The sequence below is a fragment of the Aplidium turbinatum genome, chromosome 12 (genome assembly GCF_918807975.1).
Source record: "Aplidium turbinatum chromosome 12, kaAplTurb1.1, whole genome shotgun sequence".
Classification (NCBI taxonomy): domain Eukaryota; kingdom Metazoa; phylum Chordata; class Ascidiacea; order Aplousobranchia; family Polyclinidae; genus Aplidium; species Aplidium turbinatum.
The window spans coordinates 7,001,615-7,018,742 of record NC_137483.1 but is presented as its reverse complement, the minus strand read 5'-3'; the positions used below and the strand labels follow the sequence as shown (position 1 = coordinate 7,018,742).

The following is a 17,128-nucleotide window of genomic DNA, read 5'->3' as shown; positions in this document are numbered from 1 at the left end:
CAGTCTTAATGCTGTTTTATTAAAAACGTCTTTGGTAGGCTACATAGGCGTTGCATTTTGCAAACTCCAGAACCACTGCACAAGATTGTTTAAGAAACAGAAGAAGTCACGGAGTTGCATTGTTTTGATGATATGCTTTGACGGGTAAAACTTTTGTAGTATTGACGTAAATTTACCATTCAAGGGTTGGTAGTTTATAAGTTTATAACACAAGATTCACTTTAGTTATAACTTAAGATTCACTTTAGTTTCCTTGTTGACTTGCATAAGTAACTAATCAATGTTGTTTTATGAACTTTCATGCAGGTTGCTGTTTCGTTAGGGTTCTTCAGTTTTATAAAGTTCAGTGCTTAAACTGTTTTGCAAATATATCTAACCTAATATGTAACCTCTAACAAATATTCCAAACTATTTTATCACATTGAAAGATGTTTTTCTAGTAACCCATTGTTTTATACGTTCTATATGCCTCTAACTTTATGTAATGATTTTTCCACATCTAGCCTACTTATAACCTAATTTCAGTGAGGTAAGGTATATTTAAACCAACAACTTTCTATGAGTATCAATCCACAACTTAATTTTTTCACTTCAATTCATTGCTGGGTGAAAGCATACAAGCAGATCTCGGAAACAAAAGATTATTTTATACCAGTCCTAATACATTGTCTTGTATTCATCCAAACTTCAAAATTTATCTGTTACACTGATTGATTTGTATAAAAACGAACCCATAGTTTTTTAATTCCTATCAAATTCGTCTAACGAAGTGGATCTTACAACTTAATCACTTCCCTTAATTGGATGACACCCTTTAATAAACTGCTAGCATCTCCTGTTTGAAAAGCTTAGGCACCTGCTATGGCACATAATTTCATGATCACGAGTTTTCACAGTTGAATTATGACTTAAACGTCTTTGTTTTATCATAGTCAAAACATTTTTTAAATGAAATTGCAATAAACTGTTTTATGGTGTTCAAAACAGACGTAATATAACAATGTTTAGTTTGGTCATGCGTACTGAACACTAAGTTAAGGTGTTGATCTTAAGAACCAATGAACTAGAGTCCGCGTGGGATCGAATCCCACATCTAGTATTTCGATTTTGGGTTAATGTTTAGCACTAACTTCTGTTTGTTTTGTTTCTTAACCTCACGTCAGTTGCTTGTACACACGGTTGTGGTTTTTCTTAATCACAACAAGATTCACTTTTTCACATAAAAAACATAGAAATCTAAAAATTTGCCAATAAATCCCTTTTGTTTGCTCAGATACCAACATAAATAGATGAAAAATCGCTTTACCTTTGATCTGTTTTACTATTTTCTGACAAACAATCAGGTTTTAGCAACACTTTTGCAACAACTTATTAGGTTTTTACGTGTTTTCTGGATACAATCTACTTATCACGAGTTTACTTATAATAAAAACGACGGATAAAAATAAAGAAACTCAAGTTAGAATGATGTAACCTTCGGGATTTGCGATAATTTTGTACCTACAAAATGTCAATTTTGAAACTGAACCAAAGTTAAACACATATAACGATAGCATTATACTTGTTTATATACAGAAATACCAAAAGTATTAATTATTTCCAACCATATAACACCATCCATTGGTTTAGAATCGACATAACCCATTTGTTTAAACAAGTCTGAACACGATTTATATGAAATGAGCGGTTTATTTTAAATCGATCACAATATCGTTTCGAATTGATTTTGTGGCAATTAAGGTTTATTTTAGTTTTCGGTAAGTGTTTATTTATTTACATGATGTAAAGGTATGATTTTGTTTTTTCATTTCACTGTGTTATTGCTTTGCTTGGTAAATTTTTGTTAGTATCTCAGCCTTTTGTGTAACTTTAAGTGTTTTGTATGATCTAAATAAAAACCAAGCAATATGATACATTTCATGGTAACTTTTGAACAAGTCTAAACCGGTTTTGATGAAAATATGCTAGAAAACACATGATGATGCTTTATTAAATGACCCACGTGTATCACCACGAGCCAAACAAGTTGCAATAATTTTGTTTCACGACATCAAAAAGCTTTGTGTTCGTAGATTTTAATAATTGTTTGGTCTGTAATTGACTTAACCGGTTTGTTTACCATCAACTTACGTTTAAACATAAGAAAATTACCTGAACGCTCTACTTGGATACATAGTACTATAGCATTTACGCGTGATGATTACTTTTAACAACTGCAAACCAATGATGCCAATTTATTCTACAGATCCATTAAGTAAAGATTTGTTTATCATTATCCGGCACTATTTCTATTGTCTTTTCACCATTGAATCAGTTCCTTGGACTTTTTTGTTGTATGTTGTGTAATGTTTAATTCTTAAAAATATGTTATTTGAACATTTTCCGCTTTTATGCTTATCCTCATCTCAAACAGATTGCTTGTGAAGACCGTATATTTTAATAGTTTCCATATTTTAGTAAAAATTTCCATGTTTCATTTAACTCTTTTATCTTGTTCCTACATCTAAACTTATTGTTTGGTTCCTCCTGAACTGTCTTTTGGTCACATGTTCCTGGTGCTTCATCTTTATTACCCTATCTCACTTAGAATACACTGGTTTGTGGTTAGTCTATGTAATACCGACGTATACACTTTGTACTAGCTTTTACTTCCAGACAGTAGATTCATCCTCTTTATCTTCACTTAATCTTACAGTATAACTGCTTTAATTTCTTCCAAACACCTCTTCTTTGGTATTTCTCTGATCATATACTGGACCAAAACTTAATAAGTTTACCAACTAGTTTTTCTGTCTTTACATAGCCATCGTATTTTACCACCACTCGTATGTATTTTCACAGATATTAATCCAAGGTAAAGATTTAATTTTGTGTAACCTTTTCAAAATAACCTCAAACGATTATTTAAGACATGTACAAAATATCATAAAATTATCTTTTAACCTAAAAACAAGAAAGAAAGAAAAAAAAAAGGTATGTCTATGCAATACTTTTCACTAAACACAGATGCAAAATTGTTAAATCACTCAGTTTTGATGATCACTGTCTGTTACACAATAACAATATATCTTTTGCTTGAGAAAAACGTTTTTTTCTTTTAGATAAGTCACATATCTGTACACACCTTTCCACAGTGATTGTCTAACAACGTGGTGCTCCTTCCACAACACTTACTCGAGATGTTTGTGGTGATGTGCTTGTATTTAATATGATTAGGTTATGCTAACTGTAAGCCATCAAACAAATTCTAAGACAATGTAAGACTTTCACCAAAGCGCATTTGTCAAGAAAAACTAGAATATACTATATAGAAAAATACTTTATGTATTCTATATAATTTTTATAGGTATAATATGATATAATAGGTATAATATGGTATAATATGATATATATGTAATAAGAATATAATAGAAAGATATAATTTTATAGGATAATCTAGTTATAATATGTTTTTCTGCAAATACGCTTTGGTGAAAGTCTTACATTGTCTTAGAATTTGTTTGATGGCTTACAGTTAGCATAACCTAATCATATTAAATACAAGCACATCACCACAAACATCTCGAGTAAGTGTTGTGGAAGGAGCACCACGTTGTTAGACAATCACTGTGGAAAGGTGTGTACAGATATGTGACTTATCTAAAAGAAAAAAACGTTTTTCTCAAGCAAAAGATATATTGTTATTGTGTAACAGACAGTGATCATCAAAACTGAGTGATTTAACAATTTTGCATCTGTGTTTAGTGAAAAGTATTGCATAGACATACCTTTTTTTTTTCTTTCTTTCTTGTTTTTAGGTTAAAAGATAATTTTATGATATTTTGTACATGTCTTAAATAATCGTTTGAGGTTATTTTGAAAAGGTTACACAAAATTAAATCTTTACCTTGGATTAATATCTGTGAAAATACATACGAGTGGTGGTAAAATACGATGGCTATGTAAAGACAGAAAAACTAGTTGGTAAACTTATTAAGTTTTGGTCCAGTATATGATCAGAGAAATACCAAAGAAGAGGTGTTTGGAAGAAATTAAAGCAGTTATACTGTAAGATTAAGTGAAGATAAAGAGGATGAATCTACTGTCTGGAAGTAAAAGCTAGTACAAAGTGTATACGTCGGTATTACATAGACTAACCACAAACCAGTGTATTCTAAGTGAGATAGGGTAATAAAGATGAAGCACCAGGAACATGTGACCAAAAGACAGTTCAGGAGGAACCAAACAATAAGTTTAGATGTAGGAACAAGATAAAAGAGTTAAATGAAACATGGAAATTTTTACTAAAATATGGAAACTATTAAAATATACGGTCTTCACAAGCAATCTGTTTGAGATGAGGATAAGCATAAAAGCGGAAAATGTTCAAATAACATATTTTTAAGAATTAAACATTACACAACATACGACAAAAAAGTCCAAGGAACTGATTCAATGGTGAAAAGACAATAGAAATAGTGCCGGATAATGATAAACAAATCTTTACTTAATGGATCTGTAGAATAAATTGGCATCATTGGTTTGCAGTTGTTAAAAGTAATCATCACGCGTAAATGCTATAGTACTATGTATCCAAGTAGAGCGTTCAAGTAATTTTCTTATGTTTAAACGTAAGTTGATGGTAAACAAACCGGTTAAGTCAATTACAGACCAAACAATTATTAAAATCTACGAACACAAAGCTTTTTGATGTCGTGAAACAAAATTATTGCAACTTGTTTGGCTCGTGGTGATACACGTGGGTCATTTAATAAAGCATCATCATGTGTTTTCTAGCATATTTTCATCAAAACCGGTTTAGACTTGTTCAAAAGTTACCATGAAATGTATCATATTGCTTGGTTTTTATTTAGATCATACAAAACACTTAAAGTTACACAAAAGGCTGAGATACTAACAAAAATTTACCAAGCAAAGCAATAACACAGTGAAATGAAAAAACAAAATCATACCTTTACATCATGTAAATAAATAAACACTTACCGAAAACTAAAATAAACCTTAATTGCCACAAAATCAATTCGAAACGATATTGTGATCGATTTAAAATAAACCGCTCATTTCATATAAATCGTGTTCAGACTTGTTTAAACAAATGGGTTATGTCGATTCTAAACCAATGGATGGTGTTATATGGTTGGAAATAATTAATACTTTTGGTATTTCTGTATATAAACAAGTATAATGCTATCGTTATATGTGTTTAACTTTGGTTCAGTTTCAAAATTGACATTTTGTAGGTACAAAATTATCGCAAATCCCGAAGGTTACATCATTCTAACTTGAGTTTCTTTATTTTTATCCGTCGTTTTTATTATAAGTAAACTCGTGATAAGTAGATTGTATCCAGAAAACACGTAAAAACCTAATAAGTTGTTGCAAAAGTGTTGCTAAAACCTGATTGTTTGTCAGAAAATAGTAAAACAGATCAAAGGTAAAGCGATTTTTCATCTATTTATGTTGGTATCTGAGCAAACAAAAGGGATTTATTGGCAAATTTTTAGATTTCTATGTTTTTTATGTGAAAAAGTGAATCTTGTTGTGATTAAGAAAAACCACAACCGTGTGTACAAGCAACTGACGTGAGGTTAAGAAACAAAACAAACAGAAGTTAGTGCTAAACATTAACCCAAAATCGAAATACTAGATGTGGGATTCGATCCCACGCGGACTCTAGTTCATTGGTTCTTAAGATCAACACCTTAACTTAGTGTTCAGTACGCATGACCAAACTAAACATTGTTATATTACGTCTGTTTTGAACACCATAAAACAGTTTATTGCAATTTCATTTAAAAAATGTTTTGACTATGATAAAACAAAGACGTTTAAGTCATAATTCAACTGTGAAAACTCGTGATCATGAAATTATGTGCCATAGCAGGTGCCTAAGCTTTTCAAACAGGAGATGCTAGCAGTTTATTAAAGGGTGTCATCCAATTAAGGGAAGTGATTAAGTTGTAAGATCCACTTCGTTAGACGAATTTGATAGGAATTAAAAAACTATGGGTTCGTTTTTATACAAATCAATCAGTGTAACAGATAAATTTTGAAGTTTGGATGAATACAAGACAATGTATTAGGACTGGTATAAAATAATCTTTTGTTTCCGAGATCTGCTTGTATGCTTTCACCCAGCAATGAATTGAAGTGAAAAAATTAAGTTGTGGATTGATACTCATAGAAAGTTGTTGGTTTAAATATACCTTACCTCACTGAAATTAGGTTATAAGTAGGCTAGATGTGGAAAAATCATTACATAAAGTTAGAGGCATATAGAACGTATAAAACAATGGGTTACTAGAAAAACATCTTTCAATGTGATAAAATAGTTTGGAATATTTGTTAGAGGTTACATATTAGGTTAGATATATTTGCAAAACAGTTTAAGCACTGAACTTTATAAAACTGAAGAACCCTAACGAAACAGCAACCTGCATGAAAGTTCATAAAACAACATTGATTAGTTACTTATGCAAGTCAACAAGGAAACTAAAGTGAATCTTAAGTTATAACTAAAGTGAATCTTGTGTTATAAACTTATAAACTACCAACCCTTGAATGGTAAATTTACGTCAATACTACAAAAGTTTTACCCGTCAAAGCATATCATCAAAACAATGCAACTCCGTGACTTCTTCTGTTTCTTAAACAATCTTGTGCAGTGGTTCTGGAGTTTGCAAAATGCAACGCCTATGTAGCCTACCAAAGACGTTTTTAATAAAACAGCATTAAGACTGATTTATGCAATACAACTTACCACGATTCAAAAATATTGTGTTGTTACTTCAAAACAGTTAGTTATAGGTAATCATTATCTTTACAGCTGATTTGTACTTATGGAATAGGAAGAATATACATAAGTAATCTCTAAATCGCTAAGAATGAATGTGAAATTAAATTGCAGTTGTAGCAGGTAGAAAATATAAATCACTTTAAGTAATATGCTTCATAAAACTACTAATATAAAATTTTTAGCATCTACAAAGTAAACCATGCGTGTGTTTAACAAAAATAACAGTGGTTGAAAATGTGAAAAAAAATACTTGTGACCATAGTATAAACAAGACACTAATCCGTTTTAAAAATGTAAGCGTGGGATTGATCATGGATCCAACAGCTCAACAATAAAACCTTCAGAACCGAATGGAGGTGAAACCCTAAGTAAACAGTGTTGTCATTCAAAAGTCTCATGTGTGATACATCAAAAGTGTTTTATGCTTTTTAGATTAATATTATAAAAACAATTTAAGAGTTTGCAAATCATAAGTGTGCTTTAAGTTGCTGGAAATACGCTTAAGGTTGCTGGGAGTAAGCTTATGGCTGCTGGAAATACCTCATCTTAAACAAAAAGAATAAATAAGCAGATGTATTATTCTTGAGAGAAATAAAAAAATTATTTCAACAAACAGTACACTAAAACTTTTTTAAAACATTTTAAGAAATTAAAAATGTTAGTTCTGTAACTTACAAAACTGAAAAAAAAAAGAATTTTAATATATCATAAACTTTTTATTGCAAACACCAACAACTAAAAAATACTTTTAACAAACTACAAACTTTTAAGTTCCATAATTTAAAACTGTAAACTAAAACTTTTTAAAACATTAGCACGAAAAAAAAAAAATAGTTAAGTTTTGTTTTACAAACTAAAAAGTAGTTTTGACAAATTGTAAACTGAAAGTTTTGTTCTAATAACATATACACGAAAAATTTATCACAAACATAACTTTTATTAAACTGAAAAATACTTTTAACAAACTACAAACTTTTAAGTTCCATAATTTAAAACTGAAAACAAAATTATTTCAACAAACTGTAAACTAAAACTTTTTAAAACATTAGCACGAAAAAAAAAATTTAAGAAATTAAAAAATGTTAGTTCTGCAACTTACAAAACTGAAAAAAATGATTTTAATAAATCATAAAGTTTTATTCTAATAACATAAACACGAAAAATTATTTTAAATAAAAAAAAATAGTTAAGTTTTGTTTTACAAACTAAAAAGTAGTTTTGACAAATCGTAAACTAAAAACTTTTATTCTGACAACATACACATGAAAAATTATTTTAAATAAAAAAAAAATAGTTAAGTTTTGTTTTACAAACTAAAAAGTAGTTTTGACAAATCGTAAACTAAAAACTTTTATTCTAACAACATACACATGAAAAATTATTTTAAATAAAAAAAAAATAGTTAAGTTTTGTTTTACAAACTAAAAAGTAGTTTTGACAAATTGTAAACTGAAAGTTTACCTCTGAAAACATACACATGAAAAATTATGTTAAGTCACAAACTTAAGTTTTCTTTTACAAATTTAAAAAATATTTTCAACAAATTGCAATTTTATTTTTACAAGCTTAAGAAACTACAACAAAATATCACAAGTTTCTGTTGCATAATTTGTAACGTTAAAATCTGTGTTTGGAGATTTGTTTGTGTGTTTTTATCAGCAGGTGTCATTACGTGTTGCAAAATTTGAGCTCTCATTCTGCAGTTTTGTATTTTTTCATGCTTGTCTTAAGGTAACAATTTGTGATATAGATTGTGCTAGGTTTGTTGATTTTTTTCCAGTCCTCCGATTGTAGAAGTATATGTTGTAACAATTTGCTCTATAGCTGTTCATTTGGTGTTCTCATTGTAAAAAAGAAATGTTGATTGTTTAGCTGGTATTAGCATCATCTAAAATAAAAATATAAAATTTATTCCTGCATGATAAACCTAAAGTTACGTTGTTTTAACCAAGCCATTACTCTTACAATCTTTAAGCGATACTATATCAACAAAAATAATTTCCAAGTTAGCTGTATTTATCAAAATTACTATCAATGATGAGATACATGGGTTTAAACGGAACACAACTAAAACAGGAGGTTCTACATGTCTTAATTTAGTGGCTGTGTATTGAGTTGTATCGTCATGTCATTATCATAGAGTGTGGTTTAGTTGTAATAAGCATCATAACACACAATCGTAACTGTTATTCCTGTATGATAAACCTAAAGTTACGTTGTTTTGACCAAGCTATTACTCCAGGTTATAGTTACATGTATTAAACGTTACTATAAAGGTTTAGCTGAAACCACTGTTTTAGCAAAACGTAGACCTAAAGAAATAAAAGTTTACCGAAACTAACATAAACCGAAACGAAGATTAACCGAAAGGATGAAAAAATGCAGTATTTATCATTGTTCAAGATGATTAAATGCAGTATTTATTAAGGTTTTTGGACAAGTCATAGATTATAATAATTATAGCCAACCCTTTGATCATTTGCCGTACAATGAACTAAAACCGATCCACAGATCAAAAAACTCATCAAAGTACAACGAAATCTTCAATCAACCTAAACATTCGAAACAACAGTGAAACCTCATATACCAATAAAATTACCAAAAGATCCCACCAATCAATGACAAGTTATGAAACTCGAAAGATCTACTGCCCATAAAAATGAAACACAGTTTTTGGAAAGACCTGGAATCGAACCAGTAGACCTACTTACCAGAATCAATAGTGAAAACTCTATTCCTGCAAGCAAACAGTTTCACGAAAAAACATGGCTGCAACCAAACCGATAAAAAATTAACAAAACATGCAGACACATACAGAACATATACAAAACATATACATACAGACAGACAGTTTGCTAACTTACACGCTATCAGTTCCCACTACGTATTGTACGAGAAGAAAAACAAACATTCGTTTATGGTATTGCGTTGTAATAAATTTGTTGAAGAGTCATGATCAGTAAGGGAGCCAATACTTTTTTATTTCTAGGTTCGCTTTTTGGTTAATGAATTGGATTTAAGTTTAAATAATTAAAAAAAAAACGCCTGTTGAAATTTTTTTATAAAGAATATACCCATCCATTTCATAAACTTTGCAAAATGGAGCCCTCTGTAAGTAACATACCAATCAAATTAAATTAAAAAAAAAATGAACAAAACAACTTACCATGATCATTTTTGACAGATGTGAATACTTGAAAAATAAGAAAGGAACGCGTTTCATAGAAATCATCACCAGTCAATTTTTAAACGGTCCACATAGCAGTTTCACAAGAGATGGACGGGTTTTGATCAACAACCATCGCTCGAGAACAGAACAACGATATATGTTCTTTTCTGGGGAACCTGATACTTCACGCCTACAAAGTGAACCAGCTAGACCTGCGGGGGAGTTACTCATGGAAGGTCTTCAACGACCACAAAGAAGGGTGGAGACAGAGGTCATCGATAACAATCTTTGTGTTGTCTGCTTAGATAAACGAACCAATATTATACTTTTACCGTGCGGACATTTATGTTGTTGCCGAACTTGTGAACAAAAAATTAGCACATGTCCTTGTTGCAGAAAACGCATTTCAAAAACAATCATCGTTTATCGTATTTAAAAAAATAAACTAAGAGTGTATTGTACCAGCTGCTTGCTAGGCTAGTTTATAAAAGTCTACTTCAGGAAGCAGGCTGAGTTCGTGCATCCACAACAAAACTGCTTATGATAGACAAATCTCTGTTTAGTGGACTTTAGACCTACTGGGTTATGAGAGTTTTTACCACCAACAGATGTGTAGAACAAAACGGTTTCATTAGTTTTGATGAAATTTATATTTTAACATTCTTGTTACTTATTTTAAATCATTGTTTATCGTATTTAAAAAAAATACTATCATAGAGTCATGTCACGCGCCGAACATACCTATATAATATGTCAATACCCTATCTGTGGTGATACCACTTCCGTCAATACCACTTCCGGTGATACCTGTAAGGTGATAGGACCCTTGGGGCTACCTTTGGTGATACCCACGAGGGGGATACTATGCATGATTAACTACTATCGTTGTTAAAAAGGAGAACTAGGTTAGTTGACGTCCGTGGGTAAAACACGTGTCTTCATAGTTGAGAACGCTGTGGGTTAGTTAGTGACTTCACATCCTCAATGGTGACATCATAACGGAATAAATGGTCAGGTTTTATGAAAGGCGGTATGCAGTTGAAACAATTTACTGAGCTGCGAGCAGTTAAAACAATTTAGGGTCGTTAGATGGTCCCGCAATACCGGATTACAATCCCGATAAAGCATTTAATGCGCGGTACAACGATTCTATTGTAGGACGTCGCCCAGACTTTAACAACGCTAAGTGATCATTTTAACATTGTTGCAAGTTTAATGCTATTTACTTGTGCTATCGTTATTGTATTTTGGCCTCCAAGCACGCAGATTTGGCCGCCGAGAAGGAGCTCTCGGTAGGCCACGATGACTGTCGGAAAAAAAACACGAGTTATAAGGCCTGGTGATGGCTGCAAGCTCACAACCCTCTTAAAAAGATATGATATCTCCAATGTAGTAAAAGTTAGCTACTACGTTAAGAGTGTCATCTTCTAATACAAAATGTTTAGCAAATATATAACACTGCAGAACTTTGCCGATGATAGTCGAATACTTACTACATTCTCTTGAAGTGAAACGTAACTTGATTTGTGAAGTAAATATCTAGTAAAGATAACGTTTACTAGAGTATTTTATCTAAATAAGCATGTAACAACTTATCATAAAAGCGTTAAACGCTCCCTTCTTCACAAACTGTTACTTACTGGCTTGTGGGACTACAATAACATCTTTTGAACTACTCTGCTGCGAACCAATACTGCTTGTCGCAATGCATCTCAGTGACGAGAACATGACGTCAAGCGTTTGATTGAATGAGCAATGACCGTTTGTAGCATTGACAAACTTAGAATGGCGCAGAACGTTGAGGTGATAGAACCTCCATTCACATCGATTGACAACTGGATGAGCTTGGCTTGTACAGTTCATTACAAGATTCTCATCAGATCGAAGATAGTACTTTCCTTTCAAAAGAGCTGAATCATCAGACTCAATGATATTAATAACAACATTGGTAGGAGCGTCTGCAAAACAATAACAAGTTTAAATTCCTGTTGGCATAAATTGCATCAGCTAAACGTATTTTCACCAAAATTTTATTATCTTTAGGTGTGGGCTACTGAAAAACTTGCAACAAAAGGCAAACGAATCTTGAAGTCAATACCACGTGCAAGTAATATAACACTAAGATAATAGTCAATAACGTACTTATATTTTCTGCTCAATTTTAATGACAAGTGCACTGAAATTGGCCTAAACCGCGTTCATTCTGAAATGCTGTCCAGTCAATAGTTTGACATTGCGATTGTCAATGCCGTCAATGGGTCTACACTTTCAAGAACAAAATTAATCTGCATCTATGTCCTGCAACATCATTATGTTCATGGACCTAAATCAACCATAAAAGAGCACTCCGTTTGCCGAGTGCATAAGCCAGATAGGTGAGAATACCCATAGTGGGGTGGATAAAATGCGACTATAATGCCATACGAGTGAGCTATATTTTTGCACTTTACATTTTATTTTCTATTGTTGGTCATTTCCGAGAACATGTATCTCGCCACAGTCTCGTTTGCCGAGCGATACTAAATTGCAATTAAGCTATACCAAAGTGTAAAGGTGAACGCACTTTTCTTAGTAGCTTGAATACTCTTTCATGCAGCTATGATTCAATTATAACTTAGAAATTATCTTTGTCACAGAGACGTAGCTACGTTGGTGGGGAAGGGTAATAGCTTCCTAAAAAATTTATCTTGCCACCCCAAAATATATGTTTTAATACTAATAAGTTACAATATTTTAATACAATTATAATTCATGTTAAACGACGGTTGCCCCCAACAGATGCTTTTGCCCGGTAAAATTTTGTTACTGCTCGATCATGAAATGTGTTTGGCACCAGCCTACTTCTACATGTAGCAAAACCACCAGGCATTGGTAAAACTGCAAACTTGGGCTACAATACATTGCCTGAATAACATTTTGTTTCATTCAGCGATTCAGTCATATGCAATGGACGGCCGCAGAATCGCTGTGGTGAGAGCCTTGGAAAGACTCGAAATGATGCCAGTTCGACATTGCGAGCATATGGCTATGTCTTTTGGCCAGACAATGAATGACATGTCGGAAGATGGACATAAAGGTTGACTTTCTTGCTTTCATGGTAATTTAAATCTTTAACTACAGGACAAGTCTGGATATGACTAAAAAATGAAACAGAAATTGAAAATATCTATGAAATAATTTCAAGGATAAATTGTAGCAATTGCAAACAAAGTGCTTAATACAACTAGAAGAGCTAATACAATTATAGAAAATCTAAACTGGCTAAGTCATGTGCTAGTTAAAGTTTCATGCTAGATGGTCTAGCAATCATCAGGCGCGTCACTAAAAATCAAAATAATAAAAAGTAAGCAGGAAAAAGTAGAAATGCTCCCAACTGATGGAAAACAATCAAGTAAAAGCTTAAAATATGAAGTTTAACTTACAAACAACGTCAATGGATATTTTTCTAGAAAAGTTGCCAAACCGATCAGTTGTTGTGCAGGTGTAATTTCCAATACCGGCAGAACTTAGTTGTCTCAATGAAACCTTAGATGTCGCAAACGTTGAACCATCGGGGTATTCCCACTGATATATTGCACCCAACTGACTTCCATAATCAATTGAACAAAAAAGATCTCCACGAAATATATCTCGCTGTATTGCCAGTTTATTGTTGGGCAGGTTTCGATTGTCATTAGTATGTAGCGTTACTGATCCTAAATGCAAAAGCATAAACTAGATTCATCAAGAAGTTCATGAATTGTCATTTTCGTTTAATAATTTTTACTTAGTTAAGTTACTAAGTTAAGATGGTATTCACTAAACTACTGTATCTAATTGCAAACAATAATTAGAATTTTGACTTCGGGCAGTGGCGTACCTAAGGCATGACAGGCATGGCTCGAGCCATGGGCACCACATTGATAGGGGCGCAAAAATCGGTTGGTAAAAATTAAAATTTGTGACTTACACTTCAAAATCTAATTTGCGCGTAATAGAATGCAAAGATCAAATAGGAGTCTCTCTTTTACTGTAGCCATAGGTAAACAATGGAATTGTGACGTTGCAAAGGCAACATTGTGCCTCTTCTGGCTCATTTTACGTTCAGTCAGCAACAATTGGAAGCTTAGTAAAGTCGCTTATCAGCGATTAGTTGAAGCTTAGAAGTATCACCAGCAGTGGCGGCTGGTGCTGTTTGTGAGCAGTGGGGCTGCAATAAATAGTCCGGGGGCGAAAACCATCGCTGAGTTTACCGAAGGAGAACAACTTTGCGGGGGGTCTGGGGGTCACCCCCAGAAAAATCACATTAAATTTGGTGCGTTCTGAGCACGTTTTTACCCCAACGTTTGAAAAAATGCATTCAAACTTTGTTGAAAAGTTGATGTATTCTTAAGCTGTAATAAAAAAAAACAACTAACAGTATTGCTTCGAAGACAAACTTTACTACTATTGAGCTTAGTCTTGACTAGCCTAGCCGTTGCATGCAAGGTTCAAGTGATTTTGAGATGCCCTAGGCTGGACTAGCACTTCCTATAACCTGTTGAATACCCTAACTCTACAGCTAACACTCTAAATTCATGGCTCATCGCTACTCTGCGAAATAAAAACTAACTTTAAAAAGTCTGTAAAGTTATTCGGTTAGGTGGGGCTGTTTTCCATGCAGCCCCAACAGATTCAAAAATTGCTGTAAAATACCAAAAAAGGTGGAGCTTCAAAGATAATTTTTAGCCAATCAGAGCGCTTGAAATCAAGAATTTCGGCTGCAGAGCAGTTTGCCCAAAGTTGGTGTTGCCAAACAAAACTTTCAATATTTTAATTTTCGATCCGCAATTCTTAAGTGATAAAAGTAACCAGGTCGGACAAACACAGGGAAAAAAGTATTTTTTTCTTTCTTTCAGGTAGGGCTGCAGCCCTTTAGCCCCATGCCATGAGCCGCCACTGAGCACCAGAACTTACTTATTCATTTTATAAGAATTTATAAATCAAATATGTTATATCATTTCAATTTGGCCTGACCAGAGCACTCAGTCTGTTCTTGGAAGAAATTGGCATTAAAGTATTATTGAGCCTATAAGCATGATGATATGATATTTTGAGACCAAGAATTAGGCTACGTATGATTTATTTTTACGTGCTGTACTGGCGCTGCTTAGCATTTAGCAGTCTGAGGTTCATTCACAACTTCACAAGCTGTGCTTTATGAATGTACTTTTACCTAACTTCCTCAAGTTATCACACGGATAAAATGAACGCAATTCGTAATAGAACACATCAATGTTGGGATTGGGAATGATTCGCTATCAGTTTCTTCAATCTCTAGTTAGCATACAAGTACAACTCAACGGTTACAAAACCCGCCGACATGCCAAGAAATGTCGGTGACAAATTAAATCATTTAATATTAGTTTTTGAAAAAATCTGCCGGACTTGGGTCGTTTTATTTTGATCCACAGTTATCCGACAAAAATATCCGTATTCATACGGCCACGGTCAATCCAGGATTAAACAACAATAGGCTTCGAGCCTTCGTTTGCGCTTTAGTTGGTTTGTAGTGGTAGGGCCTAATCTGTATTTAAAACAAGACTAGTATGAGACACTAGCAAACAATTGACATTAACAATACATACGACAAACCAATGATATTAGCAAACAGTAGTAACTAGATTACTAGAAGGTCATAACAAACTTGTAGGCTTTTTGTTAGCCTACAAACTTATGTCCGATTATATCCAATAATTCACTTGGTAGTGGGCTACAGTATAGCCTAGCCTACACAGCGTCAGATCAAAAACAAAAGGGAAACCGCGTTAGCTAGCTTTTATGTGGGAAATAACTTGGAAAGAAGGCACAAAACGCAGTATTCTATCAACTTGATTAGCTCTGCAGAGAGAACAAAACTTGCACGACGAAACAATCTCATGTGACTGCCTTCGAACAAATAAAGTGGCAATATTTATGTTCTTGTGATTTGTTCATAAAAGACTTGTAGCCTATGCAATATTTAACTTAAATGGTTAAAAAGGGCGCACATTTAAACTTTGCCATGGGCACCATTTTGCATAGGTACGCCACTGACTTCGGGACTAAATTAGAAATCTCAGAATCGAAATTTCTCGAAATTTTTACCCTATTATTCTGTTTTGCGGAACAATGAAGAGAGAAAATGCAGGCATATGAACGAAATAAAACATGTTGTTCACTGTAATGCTAACCCAAGAACAAAAAAAAACTTCAAAAGTGTCGTCATTAAGACGATTTGTGATTTGCAAAATATGCAAAAGCTAAAAAAGCATCTTTGGCCTCAACTGATGCATCTAGTTTTTCTAAGTGTTCTGGTTTCTTGTATTTGATCCCAGCAGCGTTTAGAATAGTTTGACATAGATCACACTTAATTTTTCTCCTGTTATGCAGTATGAAAAGTTTCGCCACACTTCAGATGTACGCAATATCAACAATAACATTAAAAATTATGAAATGCAGATGTGTTACTTACTAGTTTTTGAAACGACTTTGAAATATGTTTTGGTACTTTCCAAGTTACCAAGACTATTTGTCGCAATGCAACTCACTGCTTTGAAAGTGGGGTCAACTGTTTGATTGAATGAACAATGATCATTTGTAGCATTGGCAGCAGCAATGTCACGGTAACTTTTACCATAGTAAAACAACCTCCATTCACATCGACGGACAACTGGATTAGCGTCACTTGAACAGGTCATGACAAGATTCTCATGAGATTGAAGGTAATAAACTCCATTTAAACGAACTAAACGATCAGATTTTATGAAGTCAACAGCAACATTAACAGGAGGGTCTGCAAAACAATATCTGATTAAAAATTTTTGGTGCTGCCAACTGAATTTTGTTTCTTTAGTAGTACTGAAAATTTGAAAAAAAGAGAGGAAAACTGCACTGCTTATGAAGTTTAACACACAAGATTGATGTTGCGTTGAACCTGAAAAGAAAATGACGTCACGGTTAGCCATGCGTGGATGATAGTCCAATCTATGCCTTTGAAAGCGTGGTTTTCTAAGCCGAATCAAAGTATGTTGTTTATTCGGAAAACGACAAAACACATCGCGTGGTAAAATTTAATTTGAATAGGCAAGTTGATTGCATATGTTCCCTAGTATCTATCTTCTTCTTCTTGCGTTTGAGGCCGCCACAGATCACGTTGTTACATC

General features: G+C 33.1%; 1 protein-coding gene across 1 annotated transcript in view; it reads right to left on the bottom strand.

Annotated features, from left to right (window-relative positions):
* The window catches only part of LOC145780537 (uncharacterized), an 86,435-nt gene that overhangs the window by 30,291 nt on the left and 39,016 nt on the right, over positions 1 to 17,128 (bottom strand). The window contains exons 3-5 of the mRNA XM_082592164.1: positions 16,438 to 16,758; positions 13,388 to 13,660; positions 11,606 to 11,923 (exon numbers count right to left, since the gene is read on the bottom strand). Of these exons, the coding sequence (XP_082448290.1) occupies positions 11,606 to 11,923; positions 13,388 to 13,660; positions 16,438 to 16,758 (912 nt within the window). The remainder of the gene's footprint in view (positions 1 to 11,605; positions 11,924 to 13,387; positions 13,661 to 16,437; positions 16,759 to 17,128) is intronic.